The sequence below is a fragment of the Sander lucioperca genome, unplaced genomic scaffold (assembly GCF_008315115.2).
Source record: "Sander lucioperca isolate FBNREF2018 unplaced genomic scaffold, SLUC_FBN_1.2 Unpl_78, whole genome shotgun sequence".
In the NCBI taxonomy this organism is placed as follows: Eukaryota; Metazoa; Chordata; class Actinopteri; order Perciformes; family Percidae; genus Sander; species Sander lucioperca.
In genome coordinates, this window is record NW_023396418.1 from 1,842 (window position 1) to 18,253 (window position 16,412).

Here is a 16,412-nt window from a genome sequence, read left to right on the forward strand (position 1 = left end):
GTCCAGTTGTTGTTCCTCGTCCTCTTCATATTCGGCACGACGGCGGCGACGAGGTCCAGGGCGATGGGGATGATACGTCGTGGAGGACCATTCGATCTCGCCGTCTCTCGACGCAAACCTTTCGCTCTCCTCCTCCTCCTCGTCCTCCTCGTCCTCATCGTCTTGTTCCACATCCTGCTCCTCGTCGTCCTGGCCCTCGTTGTCGTCATCTCCCCTTTGCCGTCCACCCTCCTGTGGCGCGTTTGCCCCTCGTTCTTCTCCTCGTTCCTCGTCCTGCTCGCCGTCGTCGTCGCCGCCGTCGCCCTCTCTGTCTTCATCTCCCCTTTGCCATCCACCAGCCTGTGCCACGTCTGCCCCTTGTTCTTCTCCTCGTTCGTCGTCCTGCTCGCCGTCGTCGTCGTCGTCTTCGTCGTCGTCGGCGTCGTCGTCGGCGTCGGCGTCTTCGCCCTCTCTGTTTTCATCTCCCCTTTGCCGTCCACCAGCCTGTGCCGCGTTTGCCCCTCGTTCTTCTCCTCGTTCTTCTCCTCGTTCTTCTCCTCGTTCTTCTCCTCGTTCTTCTCCTCGTCACAGTGACCCGAAGGCCAGAGCAGTGGTAGTGGAGAAATACCATGGAATAGTGGCCACATAGAATCCGAAGGCCAGAGCCGCGGCAGCCGTGGAGAAATATCACTGAATACTGGCCAGGGTCACAGTGACCCGAAGGCCAGAGCCGCGGCAGTGGAGAAATGCCATGGAATAGTGGCCAGGGTCACAGTGACCCGAAGGCCAGCGCTGCTCAAGTGGAGAAATACCAGCGAATAACGCATGGGTCAGAGAGACCCGAAGGCCAGCGCTGCGGTAGTGGAGAGCAATACCATGGAATACTGGCCAGGGTCACAGTGACCCGAAGGCCAGCGCTGCGGTAGTGGAGAGCAATACCATGGAATACTGGCCAGGGTCACTGTGACCCAAAGGCCAGAGCTGCTCAAGTGGAGAAATACCAGCGAATAACGTATGGGTCAGAGAGACCCGAAGGCCGGAGCTGCGGTAGTGGAGAAATTCCACGGAATAACGTGTGGGTCACAGTGACCCGAAGGCCCGAGCTGCTCAAGTGGAGAAATACCAGCGAATAACGTATGGGTCAGACAGACCCGAAGGCCGGAGCTGCGGTAGTGGAGAAATACCACGGAATAACGCGTGGGTCACAGTGACCCAAAGGCCCGAGCTGCTCAAGTGGAGAAATACCAGCGAATAACGTATGGGTCAGAGAGACCCGAAGGCCGGAGCTGCGGTAGTGGAGAAATACCACGGAATAACGCGTGGGTCACAGTGACCCGAAGGCCAGAGCTGCGGTAGTGTAGAGCAATACCATGGAATATTGGCCAGGGTCACAGTGACCCGAAGGCCAGAGCTGCTCAAGTGGAGAAATACCACTGAATACTGGCCAGGGTCACAGTGACCCGAAGGCCAGAGCTGCTCAAGTGGAGAAATACCACTGAATACTGGCCAGGGTCACAGTGACCCGATGGCCAGAGCTGCGGTAGTGGAGAGCAATACCATGGAATACTGGCCAGGGTCACAGTGACCCGAAGGCCAGAGCTGCTCAAGTGGAGAAATACCAGCGAATAACGTATGGGTCAGAGAGACACGAAGGCCGGAGCTGCGGTAGTGGAGAAATTCCACGGAATAACGCGTGGGTCACAGTGACCCGAAGGCCAGAGCTGCGGTAGTGGAGAGCAATACCATGGAATACTGGCCAGGGTCACAGAGACCCGAAGGCCAGGGAGAAATACCATGGAATAACGTATGGGTCAAAGAGACCCGAAGGCCAGAGCCTCGGCCGTGGAGAAATGCCATGGAATAACGTACGGGTCACAGTGACCCGAAGGCCAGAGCAGCGGTAGTGAAGAGAAATACCACTAAATGACTGGCCAGGGTCACAGTGACCCGAAGGCCAGAGCTGCTCAATTGGAGAAATGCCATTGAGTAACGTGCGGGTCACAGAGACCCGAAGGCCAGAGTCTCGGTGGCAGGGAGAAATACCATGGAATAACGTGTGGGTCACAGTGACCCCAAGGCCAGAGCTGCTGAAGTGGAGCAATACCATTGAATACTGGCCAGGGTCACGGTGACCCGAAGGCCAGAGCCGCGGCCGTGGAGAAATACCATCAAGTAACGTATGGGTCAGAGAGACCTGAAGGCCAGAGCCGCGGCAGTGGAGAAATACCACGGAATAACGCGTGGGTCAGAGAGACCCGAAGGCCAGAGCCGCGGCCGCGGCCGTGGAGAAATACCACGGAGTAACGTATGGGTCACAGTGACCCGAAGGCCAGGGCCGCGGTAGTGGAGCAATACCATGGAATACTGGCCAGGGTCACAGAGACCCGAAGGCCAGAGCCGCGGCCGTGGAGCAATACCATTGAATACTGGCCAGGGTCACAGAGACCCGAAGGCCAGAGCCGCGGCCGTGGAGAAATACCATGGAACAACGTATGGGTCACAGTGACCCGAAGGCCAGTGCTGCGGCAGTGGAGAAATACCATCGAGTAACGTATGGGTCACAGAGACCCGAAGGCCAGAGCCGCGGCAGTGGAGAAATACCATAGAATAACGTATGGGTCATAGTGACCCGAAGGCCAGAGCCGCGGCCGTGGAGCAATACCATTGAATACTGGCCAGGGTCACAGAGACCCGAAGGCCAGAGCCGCGGCCGTGGAGAAATACCATGGAACAACGTATGGGTCACAGTGACCCGAAGGCCAGTGCTGCGGCAGTGGAGAAATACCATCGAGTAACGTATGGGTCACAGAGACCCGAAGGCCAGAGCCGCGGCAGTGGAGAAATACCATAGAATAACGTATGGGTCATAGTGACCCGAAGGCCAGCGCTGCGGTAGCGGAGATATACCATCAAGTAACGTATGGGTCACAGAGACCCGAAGCGCAACGCCAGGCCAATACAAAAAGTCAACTAAACTGAACGGGTCATTGTGACCCGATGGACAACATAAGGGTTAAACTGGGTAACTAGTTATCTGTAGTCTGTTTACATTTCAAACTAAACCAAACGTGGGCCATAAGAGAACTGCATATTTGGGCCACATTAGGGGGACCTGTGGCTGAGTTTCGGGAGCCACACTCACCTGAGGTCAGCGCCGTCATTCAAGGCCAAATGTCGGCCATAAGAGAACTGCATATGTGGGCCACATTAGGGGGACCTGTGGCTGAGTTTCGGGAGCCACACTCACCTGAGGTCAGCGCCGTCATTCAAGGCCAAATGTGGGCCATAAGAGAACTGCATATGTGGGCCACATTTGGGCCACATTAGGGGGACCTGTGGCTGAGTTTCGGGAGCCACACTCACCTGAGGTCAGCGCCGTCATTCAAGCCAAATGTGGGCCATAAGAGAACTGCATATGTGGGCCACATTAGGGGGACCTGTGGCTGAGTTTCGGGAGCCATACTCACCTGAGGTCAGCGCCGTCATTCAAGGCCAAATGTGGGCCATAAGAGAACTGCATATGTGGGCCACATTTGGGCCACATTAGGGGGACCTGTGGCTGAGTTTCGGGAGCCACACTCACCTGAGGTCAGCGCCGTCATTCAAGCCAAATGTGGGCCATAAGAGAACTGCATATGTGGGCCACATTTGGGCCACATTAGGGGGACCTGTGGCTGAGTTTCGGGAGCCACACTCACCTGAGGTCAGCGCCGTCATTCAAGGCCAAATGTGGGCCATAAGAGAACTGCATATGTGGGCCACATTTGGGCCACATTAGGGGGACCTGTGGCTGAGTTTCGGGAGCCACACTCACCTGAGGTCAGCGCCGTCATTCAAGGCCAAATGTGGGCCATAAGAGAAATGCATATGTGGGCCACATTTGGGCCACATTAGGGGGACCTGTGGCTGAGTTTCGGGAGCCACACTCACCTGAGGTCAGCGCCGTCATTCAAGGCCAAATGTGGGCCATAAGAGAAATGCATATGTGGGCCACATTTGGGCCACATTAGGGGGACCTGTGGCTGAGTTTCGGGAGCCACACTCACCTGAGGTCAGCGCCGTCATTCAAGGCCAAATGTGGGCCATAAGAGAACTGCATATGTGGGCCACATTTGGGCCAAAGATAAATTGCTATCTGGGCTCCGGGATAGCAGGGATGTAAACGCCAGGGCCCGCAAATGTAAGTATTTTTGACATACTACTGTATACTGATTATTTTCTTGACTTTTTTTCAACCTACTATACTATGACTTTTTTCAACATACTATAACTATGGCTTCTTTTGAATATTTTGGACATACTATACTATGACTTTTTCAACATGCTGAGTTTTTATGACTACTGTGACTTTTTATGACTTTTTTCAACATACTATACTATGACTTTTTATGACTTTCTCAAGATACTATTCTATGACGTTCTTTTGACTTCTGACTTTTTTCTATGACTTTGTTCGACATACTATCCTATTACTTTTGACTTTTTCCACATACTATCCTGTGACTATTTTCATGACTTTTTTTCGACATACTATACTATTACTTTTTTGTGAATATTTTTCACATACTACTGTATACTGACTATTTTCTTGACTTTTTTTCAACATACTATACTATGACTTTTTGTGAATATTTTGGACATACTATACTATGACTTTTTGATGACTTTTTCAACATACTATACTATGACTTTTTTATGACTTTTTCAACATACTATACTATGACTTTTCATGAATTTCTTTCGACATACTATATACCTATATATATATATATATATATATATATATATATAGACATGAAGGGTGTGGATATTGACATCTCTATGGATGATGTCAAATCTTATTTTAGACGTGTAAATCCCCGTAAATCTTGTGGACTTGTGGTCGTCCGGCCATCCAGTACGACACCACGTAGCAAATTGGATAAAGGCTTCAAATTTTACGTTTCTTAATTTCTTTGCAACTTTGAAGGTAATTTGCTAACGCTAGCTAGCCTGAGCTAGAAGCCTTGCTTTGGTGTTTTAAGTCATGACTCCGTCCTGCTTCAGGTTAATCATGCTTTAAATAAAGTCTAATCATGTGTATATACCTCTCACTTCATGTGTTTGTACTTTTATGAAAGTATCAGGTAAAAACAGGGCTACAAATGAGATCTCTGTGAGAGCCCAGCATACTCCTAGCTAACTATTATGTAGCTGCATGCTAACATGACATAGCTGTAATCTTGGCCAGTGCTGGTCATTTCTCCCCAAATTCCTGTCACTTTACTGCTGGGACATGTCCGGTTGTGTAGTATTTGGTTTAGAATCCTTTATTGGTGATTTTTCACGGTACAAAGTCCTGCTATAGTGTATAGCTATATATACTCCGCTACTACCTTGAAAAATCACAAATAAAGGCTTCTAAACCAAATACTACATAACCGGACATGTCCCAGCAGTAAAGTGACCAGAATTTGGGGAGAAATTACCAGCATTGGCCGAGATTACAGCTAAGATACAGCTATGTTGCGTCAGCATGCAGCTACATAATAGTTAGCTAGGGGTACGCTAACGTTAGATTGTAGTGGAACGAAGAAGCACTTTCTAACGTCAAAAATCACAGATAAAGGGTTCTGAACCAAACATTACCCAATCAGACATGTTTCAGCAGGAATGCGACCCAGAATTGGGGAGAATTTAACAACACTGGCAGCCAAGATGACATACTGCCGTTAGCATGTAGCTACATGCGACAATGTTAAAACCGCATGTTTTTTTTTTTTTTTTAAAAGTGTCGGCTGCAGACTTGTGTGTTCGTTATAAGAAAGTTGTCTCATCGGATGTTAATCACCCACCGTTTATGTAATTCATTGTCTTTGGGAAAAGTAAAAAAAGTAACAGAATTGCATCTTTCGGACACTACATTGGTTGCGGCACACAGCAGTGGTGGCTGGAAGAGCTGTCATCCCATCTTTGAAAGGACACTTTCGTACGTTTATTCATCGTGTTATTAGTCAAGACAAAGTATTACAAGTAAAAACATTAACATAAACAACACAACAACGACGAAAATGAACAGTTTTGGATGTTCTGACGACAAGCATTCAATGGTAGCACAGCATTCTACGATAACCGGAAGTTTACATGCATCCTGAGATTTAACCGGAAATACGTCATGCTCGCCTGTGCATATCGCCTATTCGCTTATCGGGCAGAGAGAGGTGTTGAGGACGCGCTGCTATCTTTGATTAACAGCACTCATGAGCACCTTGAGCACGCAAAGAGCCTGGTCAAGATTGTGTTCATTGACTTCAGCAGCGCTTTTAATACAATCCAACCCCACCTTCTGGTGAGAAAATTGGTGCATTTGGGAGTAAATCCCCAACTGATCTCATGGATTTATGACTTCTTGACAAACCGTAGTCAGCAAGTCAGATTTAACTCATGTATATCATCTTCAAAAATTATAAACACACCATAAGGATGTGTTCTGTCACCTATTTTATATACATTGTACACCAATAACTGTCAAGCATCCTCTTCAGCCCACACTTATTTTAAATACGCTGACGACACAGCACTGGTTGGTTTTTTAAAATATGACATTTCTTCTGTGAATGAATTCCAGAGGGAATTACAGGGATTTACTCAGTGGTGTTCTGATAATTTCCTTGAAATAAATGTGAAGAAAACAAAAGAGATGGTCATAGATTTTAACAAAAATAGAATCACAGCCCCCCTCTCTAAGATCAATGGTGAACTAGTAGAGAGAGTCTCAACCTACAAATATCTGGGAGTTGAAATTGACTCTAAATTAACTTTTAATGTATGCGCACTGAATAAAACTAAGAAAATGCACCAGCGGATGTTGTTCCTTAGGAAACTAAACACTTTTAGATTAGACAGACACATCCTTGTAATGTTTTACAAAAGTATCCTCCAGAGTCTTCTCCGGGAACCATCACCTTATCGTGGTGGAGAGGTTTGTGTGTCCCTATGAACCTGAGGGCTGTGTTGCCTGGAGCTTTGTGCTCCTGGTAGGGTCTCCCAAGGCAAAGTGGTCTCAGGTGAGGGGCCAGACAAAGAATGGTTCAAAAATCCTATGAAAAAACGAGGTAGAGATGATGAGACCCTGCCCGGAGGAAGCCCGGGGCCCCCGTCTGGAGCCAGGCCCAGATGGAGGGCCCGTCAGCGAGCGCCTGGTGGCCGGGTTTGCCACGGAGCCCGGCCGGGCACAGCCCGAAAAAGCTACGTGGCACCTCTCTCTCCAACCCATGGGCCCACCACCTGTGGGAGGAACCGCTGGGGTCGGGTGCGCTGCCACATGGGTGGCAGTGAAGGTCAGGGGCCTCGACGGACCAGACCCGGGCAGCAGACGCTGGCTCTGGGGACGTGGAACGTCACCTCTCTGTGGGGGAAGGAACCGGAGCTTGTGCGGGAGGTGGAGCGCTACCAGTTGGATCTGGTGGGGCTTACCTCTACGCACAGTCTCGGTTCTGGAACCATACTCCTGGATAGGGGTTGGACTCTTTTCTTCTCCGGAGTTGCCCAGGGTGTGAGGCGCCGGGCGGGTGTGGGGATACTCACAAGCCCCCGGCTGAGCGCCGCTACGTTGGAGTTTACCCCGGTGGACGAGAGGGTCGCCTCCCTACGCCTGCGGGTTGTGGGGGGGGAAAACTCTGACTGTTGTTTGTGCGTATGCACCAAACAAGAGCTCGGAGTATTCGGCCTTCTTGGAGACCTTGAATGGAGTCCTGTATGGGGCTCCAGTAGGGGACTCCATAGTTCTGCTGGGGGACTTCAACGCGCACGTGGGCAATGATGGAGACACATGGAGAGGCGTGATTGGGAGGAACGGCCTCCCTGATCTAAACCAGAGTGGTTGTTTGTTGTTGGACTTCTGTGCTAGTCATGGATTGTCTATAACGAACACCATGTTCGAACATAGGGATGCTCATAAGTGTACTTGGTACCAGAGCACCCTAGGCCAAAGGTCAATGATCGATTTTATAATCGTTTCATCTGATCTGAGGCCGTATGTTTTGGACACTCGGGTGAAGAGAGGGGCAGAGCTGTCAACTGATCACCATCTGGTGGTGAGTTGGGTCAGAGGGTGGGGGAAGACTCTGGACAGACCTGGTAAACCCAAACGGGTAGTGCGGGTGAACTGGGAAAGTCTGGAGGAGGCCCCTGTCCGACAGACTTTCAACTCACACCTCCGGCGGAGCTTTTCGTGCATCCCTGTGGAGGCTGGGGGCATTGAACCCGAGTGGACAATGTTCAAAGTTTCCATTGCTGAAGCTGCGGCGGGGAGCTGTGGTCTTAGGGTCTTAGGTGCCTCAAGGGGCGGTAACCCACGAACACCGTGGTGGACACCGGTGGTCAGGGAAGCCGTCCGACTGAAGAAGGAGTCTTTCTGGGATATGTTATCCCAGGGGACTCCGGAGGCAGTTGCAAGGTACCGAAGGGCCCGAAGGGCTGCAGCCTCTGCCGTGAAAGAGGCAAAGCAGCGGGTGTGGGAAAAGTTCGGAGAAGACATGGAGAAGGACTTTCGGTCGGCACCAAGGTGCTTCTGGAAAACCGTTCGCCACCTCAGGAGGGGGAAGCGGGGAACCATCCAAGCTGTGTACAGTAAGGATGGAACGCTGCTGACCTCAACTGAGGAGGTAATAGGGCGGTGGAAGGAGCACTTTGAGGAACTCCTAAATCCGACTAATACGCCCTCTATGGTAGAGGCAGAGTTGGAGGATGATGGGGGATTGTCGTCAATTTCCCTGGTGGAAGTTGCTGAGGTAGTTAAACAACTCCACAGTGGCAAAGCCCCAGGGATTGATGAGATCCGTCCAGAAATGCTTAAAGCTCTGGGTGTGGAGGGGTTGTCTTGGTTGACACGCCTCTTCAACATTGCGTGGAAGTCGGGGACGGTGCCTAAGGAGTGGCAGACCGGGGTGGTGGTTCCCCTTTTCAAAAAGGGGGACCAGAGGGTGTGTGCCAATTACAGGGGTATCACACTTCTCAGCCTCCCCGGTAAAGTCTACTCCAAGGTGCTGGAAAGGAGGGTTCGGTCGATAGTCGAACCTCAGGTTGAAGAGGAACAATGCGGATTCCGTCCTGGTCGTGGAACAACGGACCAGATCTTTACTCTCGCAAGGATCCTGGAGGGAGCCTGGGAGTATGCCCAACCGGTCTACATGTGCTTTGTGGATCTGGAGAAGGCGTATGACCGGGTCCCCCGGGAGACACTGTGGGAGGTGCTGCGGGAGTATGGGGTGAGGGGGTCCCTTCTCAGGGCCATCCAATCTCTGTACGACCAAAGCGAGAGCTGTGTCCGTGTTCTCGGCAGTAAGTCGGACTCGTTTCAGGTGAGAGTTGGCCTCCGCCAGGGCTGCGCTTTGTCACCAATCCTGTTTGTAGTATTTATGGACAGGATATCGAGGCGTAGTCGGGGTGGAGAGGGGTTGCAGTTTGGTGAGCTGGGGATCTCATCGCTGCTTTTTGCAGATGATGTGGTCCTGATGGCATCGTCGGCCTGTGACCTTCAGCACTCACTGGATCGGTTCGCAGCCGAGTGTGAAGTGGCTGGGATGAGGATCAGCACCTCTAAATCTGAGGCCATGGTTCTCAGCAGGAAACCGATGGAGTGCCTTCTCCAGGTAGGGAATGAGTCTTTACCCCAAGTGAAGGAGTTCAAGTACCTTGGAGTCTTGTTCGCGAGTGAGGGAACAATGGAGCGGGAGATTGGTCGGAGAATCAGCGCAGCGGGTGCGGTATTACACTCAATTTATCGCACCGTTGTGACGAAAAGAGAGCTGAGCCAGAAGGCAAAGCTCTCAATCTACCGGTCAGTTTTCGTTCCTACCCTCACCTATGGTCATGAAGGCTGGGTCATGACCGAAAGAACGAGATCCAGGGTACAAGCGGCCGAAATGGGTTTCCTCAGGAGGGTGGCTGGCGTCTCCCTTAGAGATAGGGTGAGAAGCTCAGTCATCCGTGAGGAGCTCGGAGTAGAGCCGCTGCTCCTTCGCGTCGAAAGGAGCCAGTTGAGGTGGTTCGGGCATCTGGTAAGGATGCCCCCTGGGCGCCTCCCTAGGGAGGTGTTCCAGGCACGTCCAGCTGGGAGGAGGCCTCGGGGAAGACCCAGGACTAGGTGGAGGGATTATATCTCCAACCTGGCCTGGGAACGCCTCGGGATCCCCCAGTCGGAGCTGGTTAATGTGGCTCGGGAAAGGGAAGTTTGGGGTCCCCTGCTGGAGCTGCTACCCCCGCGACCCGTTACCGGATAAGCGGAAGAAGATGGATGGATGGATGGATGGATGGATCCTCCAGAGTGTTCTGTCTTTTGGCCTTATCTGTGTGTTTGGTAACATGCATGCTAAGGACCAAAAGAAATTGCAGCGACTGATCAAGATGGCCAGTAGGATCATCGGAATTGATCAGGTGTCGGCAGCTCAGTTGTACAATGAGCTTATCTTAAAAAAGACTGACCAAATCCTTAATGACCCCACTCACCCTCTTCACCATAAATTTATGAGAAGCAATAGGTCAACTGGTAGAATTTTACAACAGAGAATTAGAACAGAAAGGTACAATAAATCATTTGTGCCTACAGCGATCAGATTGTATAATGACCAAGCACATCACAGGCACTTTAATTCCGCACTGGCACTTTAACTGGATGGTAGATCTTAATTTTTCTTATTATTTTTAAAATGTTTTGCTACCTGATAATTTTATAGTTTCGTATCGTAAATGTCAGACGTCGGATTGTCTTTGTCTTTTTTGTAGTATTGTTTATTGTTTTTGTTGATTTCTGTCATTGTCATTTCTGTAGTATCATTCTCTTCTTTATACATGCTTATTGGCTTGTTTGTGGTGTCTATATGTTTAGAGAATATGTTGTGACTAGGACGCGTAATGAATGACCACATGAATTTCCCCTTGTGGGATAATAAAGTTTACCTTGACCTTGACCTTTTTTGACTTTTTTTGACATACCATACAATGACTTTTTTATGACTTTTTCAGCATACTATACTATGACTTTTTTGTACTTTTTTCAGCTTACTGTACTTTTTAAACATACTATACTATTACTTTTTTTAAACCTTTTTTCATCATACTTTCTGGTACGCTGCTGCCACCGCTGAAGACAAGAGCAGACTGCAGAGCATCATCCCCTCTGCTGAGAAGTTGATTTGCTGCTATCTGCCGTCTCTCCAGGATCTGGACGCCTCCAGGACACGAAGAGCAGGAAAGAGTCTGGCTGATCCCTCTCACCCTGGAAACACTATGTTTGAATCTCTCCCCTCTGGCAGGAGGTGTCCATCAGAAACCTCCTCCTTACACTCGCTCCATAGCTCAGGGGTTAGAGCACTGGTCTTGTAAACCAGGGTGAGTTCAAATCTCACTGGGGCCTAATCACTTCTTTGAATTTGCCCTTGGGTATTATTAAAGTATCTATCCATCTATCTGTCACTACACTTTGCAAGTACAATCATCTGCACGTTGCACAAAGTGCTCAAACTACTTACGCAGCCATTTCCTATATTTTGTTTACTGTTTTTGTGTATATTGTATTTTTTTATTTAGAAAAGACGTATGCATACCTCTTTGAAGGTTTCAAATATTTAAATCATACATGAGGTATCACAGATACAGGAAATACAAGAACAGATATTGAGCTGAAGTTGTTCATTTTATTTGAAATTGATTGTAATTATCACAATTACTGTCATTTTATTTGAAATTGATTGTAATTATCACAATTACTGTCATTTTATTTGAAATTGATTGTAATTATCACAATTACTGTCACAATTGATTTGGTGTGTGGGAGAAAACCGAAGCATTCGGCGTAACCTCTCACGGATCCACCATGTGGCCCTGACATGCTGCACCACGCCATCACCGCGGGTGTTAACAGGTTAAGGGGAGTTTTAGCAGTCAACTTTTGGGAGATCACTGATCCCTGAATGATACGGCCTCACGTGAATGACACCGTCCATGTATTGATGTGTCTGCGTAGATGATGATATCGTGGTATCTGCACAGGAATGCACAGATGATACGATTCTGTCATCAGGGAAGTCCAGATCTGCACAGGAATACACAGATGATACGATTCTGTCATCAGGGAAGTCCAGATCTGCACAGGAATGCACAGATGACACGACACTGTGAATGACACTGTTCATGTATTCATGCGTAGATGATGATATTGTGGCATTTGTACAGGAAAGCACTGATGACACGATTCTGTCATCAGGGAGGACCGGTGGCTGGCTGTCACCTGGGAGAAGAGATGTTGGTTCGACATTGATGTTTTTTCGTAGCACTTTCTTATTTATCCAGGACATTATTTTCTGCAGTGGCGGCTTTTTTGCCTTTTCAAGAAGCCGTTTTGTTTCTTTGAGTTCTTTTGTTATGTTGTGCTGCTCCATCGTCTTCTTGTTGATTATATAAGTTAAGGCTCTGTGTTCCTCCTCTCTTCTCATAAAATTCAATTCTTGGTAATGTTTCAAGGCTTCGAGGCGCTTTCTGTAATGGCTGATTGTTACGTCACTATCAGGAACCGCTTTTATAAGATAAGCCTCAGTGTTTTCATCCATCTGTACTTGGGTGTCATTGTCGATGTAACGTCTTTTGACCTCAATGATATTCTGTACACATTCCGTGGGGTCCGAGGTATAATCAATGCATTCCTGCAGATCGGTCTTGAACTGTGTGATATAGCTGCTCATGCTGCTGTTTTTCTCTCTCTCCTTAATCAGGTCTGCATCACAGTGTTTGAGATGTGTGACGGTTGCATCCAGGTTGGCGTTCTCTCGGTTGGCCTTCTTCAGCTCCTTTCTCGTTTCTTTGAGCTCAGCCTGTGTCGATTTGAGTATGCCTTTCAACCCGTTTACTTCATCACGTAGAACAGCGTTGTTTTCCTTTTCTTTAGCCCCATCCTGTTGTAATTGTTCATTGTCACTCACTAAACAACATATCTCCAGATTTCTGTTTTCAATTACATTTTGTTTGTCTTTGACCGCATTCTCTAATGCCGAAACCTTTCCGGTAAGATCTTTCTTCTTCTTCTTCAGCTTTTCAATAATCATCTCCAGTTCTTTGCGCTCCATTAATTCTTCCATTTGTGTTTCATCCTTTATCTTATTTTCTGTAGCAATGAGATTGTCTCTTTCTCCTAGCTGTTTTTTCAAGTTCTCCACTACCTTTTTGTTTTCCATGTCCATTCGGGGTAGTGTAGCTCTGAGTTCTTCCAACTCGGCCGCTAGTTTTTCTTTCTGCTCCTCGACGATCAGTAGCTCTTCTCTGTGCTTGGCCTTCTCCTCCGCCATCTTCTTGTCTTCGTATTCTCTGAATCTCTGAACTAACTCCAAAAAGTTAGCCTGAGTACAGGTAAAGCTCTCAACGCTAAATGTTTCATCTTGGCTTAGCTGGAGTTGGGTTTTCAGCTCTTTCACCTCCTCTTGGTCAGTTTTCACCTTTTTCGCGAGAGCCATGACTTCCATTTGCGAAACGTTAGACCTAGCTATTTTATTATGGTTAAACTTTTGCTTTTGCACTTTGAACATGAACTTCTTCTTAAAGTTATGTCGAAAAGTGTACAAGAACAGAACTTGAGCAGTCAATAAAAACACTGTTGCATCAAAATGGTCTCGTCTGTGCTTGTGATCTGTGCTGAAAGGTTAACCAACTGTTTCCTCCTAACACTGAAACTGAAGATATCAACGGACCTTTGTGACATCATCCATCAAAGGAACAGTCATCAAAGGATTATAAGCATAAGGGAAATTCTAACATTCCAACACAAATTTCGAAAGTAAACAATTCTGTGTGTGTGTGTGTGTGTGTGTGTGTGTGTGTGTGTGTGTGTTTTAACATTCCAACAATGTTAACCCTTGTGTTGAAGCTGTGGAACAATATTCTGTGAGGGAGGGGGGAGAAAGGAAAAGGGGGAAGAAAAAAGCAAAAAAGAAAAGAGAAAAAGGAAAGAATTGAAGGCATGAAGGTATTTTAGCCCCCCATGAACACTTAAAGAATTTTTTTTGATGTTTTTAAATTGTTTGGGCAAGCTGCGGGTGGGATTCGAACCGTCAAACTGTGGAACTTAATGTCTACCACCAGTCTAGACGTTGTACTGCCCTCTACCGTTTGTTAAAATGAACAGTTATTTTGTATTTTGTTATATAGTCCAATACAGGGCAGATATTCCATCAGTTTCTTTATTTTAGTCCAGTTTTCCAGGTTAAAAACAGTTTATTGCCTTATTTGGGCTGGGCTGGGGTGTAAATACAATAAATAATAAATGCAAATAATCATTCTTGTGAATGCGGCTGACATGCTCGCGCGACGCATCCAGTGTGTAACCGGCCTAAGTTTCTCAAGCTTCAAGTTGTCGAGCGCTTCTTTAATCCAACGGTCGTGTGTGGGAGAGCCTCCACTTGAGCAAGATCAACCTCCGGGATAGCAGGGATGTAAACGCCAGGGCCCGCCTCCCTCAACAGGGAGGTCAGCGTCAGGGGAAATGCCAAAAATGGCTGACAAAGGATTAGGTGGGATAATGTGATCATATGCCCTGCTCATCGTGTCAAAATGCACATCCAGAAAGTTGTTAATTTAGGGCAAGACCAGAACATATGAGTATGGTTGGCAGGAGACTGGTTACACCTGTTGCAGGCGTCCCGGACAGTGGAGTATATTTTAGACAATTTTGCGTCTGTGTAGTGGACTTTATGAACAACATTGCATTGGATTAAGCATTGCATTGGTATTTTGTTTTTACGTGTTAAAATTGGCAATTGTTGCCTAGAAATGAGAAGCTGCTTTTGTCTCCGGCTGTTTTAAATTCAAGAACCGTTGTTTTAAAAAAATCACTAACTCAGCCATCTTTATTGTAAACTGTTTTATGTAGCATAGTTCTCTGCTGTAGTCATTTTTTGGGATGTCCTGGTTCCCTCACACTGACCCTGACCTTGTTGCCCGGGCGACGGTTTAGCCGGTATGACTCTGGCTATGATGCATGACTATGGTTTTGCTCATAGTTGAGGACATGCTATGCTATGACTATTTTTTCGACATACTATTGACCCTTTGCACGTGACGTCACGCTCCACTCGCGCGTATTATGAACGCCATGACGGACGGCGGAAGAGCTATATGCTGTAGATGGAAGGCAAGCTAAACTCGTACGTTTTCGTTCGTGTTTGTGTTCTCACATTCACAATGTGCAGAGTAATCCTCACCAACACAAGCATGTGTATGTATTGCCTTTCTGTTTCAAATGGAAATGAGTGATAAATAAAATGATCCTCAACCAGCTAGCTGCCGTGCTAACCAGCTAACAGGTCCAACCCGATGATGACCCACATAACTAGCTAACCGGTTATTCACTGACCTAGCTACATATCCAAAAAGAAAGCCGTTTCATTGATCATTTAACTTAACACACATACAAAAACTATTGATTAAATTAAAGATGACATGGCACGAAAACTAGCTTCAAAAATGAGTTAAATGCGGATCTGCGGAGCTCCTACCCCGGCTAGCTGACGAGCTAGCTGCAGTTAGCTTCGGACGGCTCGCTAGCTGCTGCCCATCGCGTCGTAATATCCACCGGTCAAATCTAAACATAGGCTACGCAGCGAATATAATCACAGATAAGAAGATGATTAGATGTTACAGTTATGTGTGGTTACTACTGATCATAGACACTCCGTGATTTACTGCATGGATTAACGTGTGATAGATAATTAATGACTGCACTTCCAAGAGCTGGGATGTGTTCAGGCATCTGTCGGTACACGATCCGTTCTGATACGTTCCGTTCGAGCATGCGCGGTTGTATGAGGATTTACGACACTGCACGATCTGTTCCACGCTTCCGGTTGACAGCCAAGCTAACGTTAGTTTAGCTAACAGCTAATTCGGCTAACAGCTAGCTGACAGCTAAAACTTGAAAATAAACGTTGACATATATAACAACAGCTAACATATATAACAGCTGTTATGTCAGTTCTACTTTACTTGTGCTCATTTAAAATACAATCACTCAATACTTGTCTTTATTGTTATTACTGTGAAGTCTTAATTTAGCTGTAGCCTGCTTTTCCCATTACGTTTGAGTTAACGTTATTTTAGACTGAATCTAGCTGTCAGCTAGCAGTTAGCCGAATTAGCTGTTAGCTAAACTAACGTTAGCTTCCCGGTGGAGGCTAGCCATAGGCTAGCGTGGAACAGATCGTGCAGGTCGTATGGATACGTAAAACAGTATTATCTTGCGCATGTGCAGAACGGATCGTGCAGGCAAAACGGATCGTGTACCGACAGCATCCATTAGCTAGGAAGTTGCAGTGGCACATCCAGTGAACAACGGTATGGGTAGCCACGACCGACCATGTCCTCTAAATACATGGGCTACGTGTTATATAATTCTTTACTTAAAGGAGAAT

At 47.5% G+C, this 16,412-nt stretch overlaps 1 protein-coding gene across 1 annotated transcript; it reads right to left on the reverse strand.

Annotated features, from left to right (window-relative positions):
• Positions 1–11,654: 11,654 nt before the first annotated feature.
• LOC118492896 (cilia- and flagella-associated protein 57-like) lies at positions 11,655–13,652 on the reverse strand. Its single transcript, XM_035998894.1, has one exon. It carries the CDS (start codon positions 13,533–13,535, stop codon positions 11,895–11,897), a length of 1,641 nt encoding a protein of 546 aa, XP_035854787.1. The 5' UTR covers positions 13,536–13,652; the 3' UTR covers positions 11,655–11,894.
• Between the last annotated feature and the right edge of the window lie 2,760 nt (positions 13,653–16,412).

Coding starts and splice junctions, on each gene's coding strand:
- LOC118492896 (XM_035998894.1), bottom strand. CDS start 13,535: ATGTTCAAAGTGCAAAAGCAAAAGTTTAACCATAATAAAATAGCTAGG.